Here is a 2,925-nt window from a genome sequence, read left to right as displayed (position 1 = left end):
TGGGACCATAATGACACAAGGAAATGCACTCATGATGCGAATTCCGCCCAGCGATTTATGGGGTTTGATGAACTAAGTTAATAATGATTTTAAACGTGCTTGATATAATAGATTTTGATTAAGTAAAGTTTGGTAAATTCGAAAATTGAAAGCTTTAGTGATTAGTTCAATAAATAAAAGTATATTTTCAACATAGCCATTATTTAACTGTCTACCTGCTTACTTACAAGTTATGCCTTAAGCATCACAATTATTTTAAATTTTGTGCTAACAACACGTTCAGGAAAGTCTCCTAAAATTTTTAAATACTTACAACAGATAAAAATATAAACATAAATTATGACATCGCGAGTATTCCGTGAAACGCTCTTTGTGGCAGTTGAAAATATCCTACAGGACTCGCAGGACAAAGATCGTGACTGCCTTGAGACCGTGGAACTGCAGATTGGACTTAGGGACTACGATCCTGAGAAATGCAAACGCTTTCATGGAAGTGTTCTTCTACATCACCTGGCAGTTCCTCAGTTAAAGGTGTGTGTGATTGGAGATCTACAGCATTGTTATGAGGCAAAGGCCATTGGAGTTGATTGCTTGGATGTGGAGGCCCTCAAGAAGCTGAACAAGGATCAAAAGTTGATAAGGAAGTTGGCCAAATCGTACGATGCCTTCTTGGCCTCCGAGTCGATAATCAAGCTGATCCCAAAGCTACTGGGTCCAGGTCTTACCAACGCTGGCAAGTTTCTCACTCCGCTGAGTCACAAGGAGTCGATGAGATCCAAAATCAAGATACTTTCCACCAAGAAGCTACTCATGAAGAAGATGGCCTGTCTATCCGTTAATGTTGGGCATGTTGGCATGCACCCAGAGGAACTGACCCGAAACATAAGCATTTCCATCAACTTTCTCGTTTCCCTGTTGAAGGGGAACTGGCAGAATGTCCGCTCACTTCATATTAAATCATCCTTCGGTGTACCTCATCGTCTTTTGTAAAGAAACCATTTAGATTAGTATGTATTTATGTGGACCATGTGTGTAAAGTAGTCAAACAATTATAAATGTGAAATAAAATGGCTCTATTTGAAATCTTTAAGATTTTGCTTTGATGTGGAACTCCAATAATATACAATTAATTCCATATTTTCTGAGCATCTTGTCCTGTTATTATCTTTTCATTTGCCTCATCATTTTCCTTATTCCCATTCAATAGAATCTCAGTAAGCTGTGACATAATTTCTCTGCCTCACATCCCACTCTTTATTTGGCTTATGAGCAATCCCCTTTGTTGGCTCAGCGATATATTACAAATTTTTTCTGGAGTTCTTCCTAGGTTGGGTGGAGATTGGCCTAAGCCCGTCTGGGAAGATAAGACAAGTTCACGGCACATGCTGAGCAGGCTAATCAGGAAGGCATTTTTATTGGGGATCCAGCTAAGAGGCAACAAATGTGCTGCGCTTGACTTATCCCTAATAATTATGGCTTTTTGCTGCTGCACCGATAAGAAGGTTGAAATAATTATAGCCTGGGTGAAAACCTTGAGCCGGATGGGAAAACCGCCGCCAAAAAGGCGCCTCTCACAAAATCGTTATTGCTTTAAATTTCAAAGAAAAAAAAAGTAATGTCAAAAATGTTGATAGAAAAGATCAATTTAAAAATGTAAAACAAAAATATTGATATAAACAGCACTATTTATAATTATAATAAGCCACAGAAATTGTTTATTCATTTCAGTGGAAGCAACTTATTTTCTATTTCAAACACACTTTTAAAATGTGTCAAGAGTTCGGCAAAATATTGTCCAGTTGAAATTAACTTTTCGAATACAAGCGGGGAAGAGAAATGCATCTTCTTGAATGAGAACTTGCTAATTTCTTATTCAAATTAAATATGAGAGGCTGCGTCAGCCTTGGGACTCTTGGAAAACATATCGGAAAACTCAATTACGAATTCATTTTGCTTGTCGACTTTGACAGTCAGCCAGACGAAGTCGAAGAAACAGATATGTGTACGCACATATAGCGGATGGCAAACTCACTGTTACTAATTTGAGCTTGTAAACATATTTTAACAAAGATGTCAACAACGTGTGATGCGCACACCCACCGCCCACCGAAACGATGACTGAACTGATGAGGGCACAACAATTCCATCTGGCCAAGTGATATATGTCTTTCATATAGGAATACCATAAACAATGTCATTTGACATGCAAATTTATTTATGAAAATAACAGACGAAGGAAATACAGAAACAGAAACAAAGCGCTGCGAGGAAACAAAAAATCACGCACACACGCTGGCTGGAAAATGAGCTGCTGAGCTAAGGAAAAACCAGGCGACAGCGAGCGGGGAAAACCAGAAAGCGGCCAAAGACAACCGACACAGGACTCAGCTGAAGCTCAAGGAAAAACCAAAGGCCCAAGGAAGCGGCAAGAAGAGGAAATTCAAGCGTAAAGCAAAAGTAACTTAAGCAGCGGCAAACTGGGCAAATAAAGTGGGCTAACATTGGTTGGGAAAGGGGAGGGGGAAGGTCGTTGGGTGGGTTGGGGGTCAGTGGGTGGTTGAACCCGGACAACAGAGTGAAAGTTAAGGCCCTCACACACACGCACATGCTGAAAAATTCAAGAGAATGTGGCATGGCAGATAATTTTTTGTGTATCGCTCCCCATCTCAATCTCTTTTCTATTATTTACCCGCACTGTCTTAATATTCTTGGTTGAGGGAAATGCAATTTCTTTAGTGAACCATATAAGCAATTCAATTTAACTTCCTCTATTAGGCACCACATTTCACTTGGGAATATCTTTAATTGTTGTAACAAGATTCTGTTTTTATTATACCTTAAGCAGATTCAATACCGATATCAGTAAATTCCATAAACCAATATGCCAATTATCTACATTTAAATTAACCTGGTAAAATTATTTTA

The 2,925-nt window shown here is 38.9% G+C and overlaps 1 protein-coding gene across 1 annotated transcript; it reads left to right on the top strand.

The window, feature by feature from the left end:
• The first annotated feature begins 242 nt into the window (after positions 1-242).
• On the top strand, positions 243-1,083 carry LOC119556886 (60S ribosomal protein L10a-2). Its single transcript, XM_037869368.1, has one exon. It carries the CDS (start codon positions 340-342, stop codon positions 988-990), a length of 651 nt encoding a protein of 216 aa, XP_037725296.1. The 5' UTR covers positions 243-339; the 3' UTR covers positions 991-1,083.
• The last annotated feature ends 1,842 nt before the right edge of the window (positions 1,084-2,925 follow it).

This window comes from Drosophila subpulchrella, chromosome 3R (genome assembly GCF_014743375.2).
Source record: "Drosophila subpulchrella strain 33 F10 #4 breed RU33 chromosome 3R, RU_Dsub_v1.1 Primary Assembly, whole genome shotgun sequence".
NCBI lineage: Eukaryota > Metazoa > Arthropoda > Insecta > Diptera > Drosophilidae > Drosophila > Drosophila subpulchrella.
Note: the sequence above shows the minus strand (reverse complement) of the source record. Positions and strands in the feature narration are given on the sequence as shown.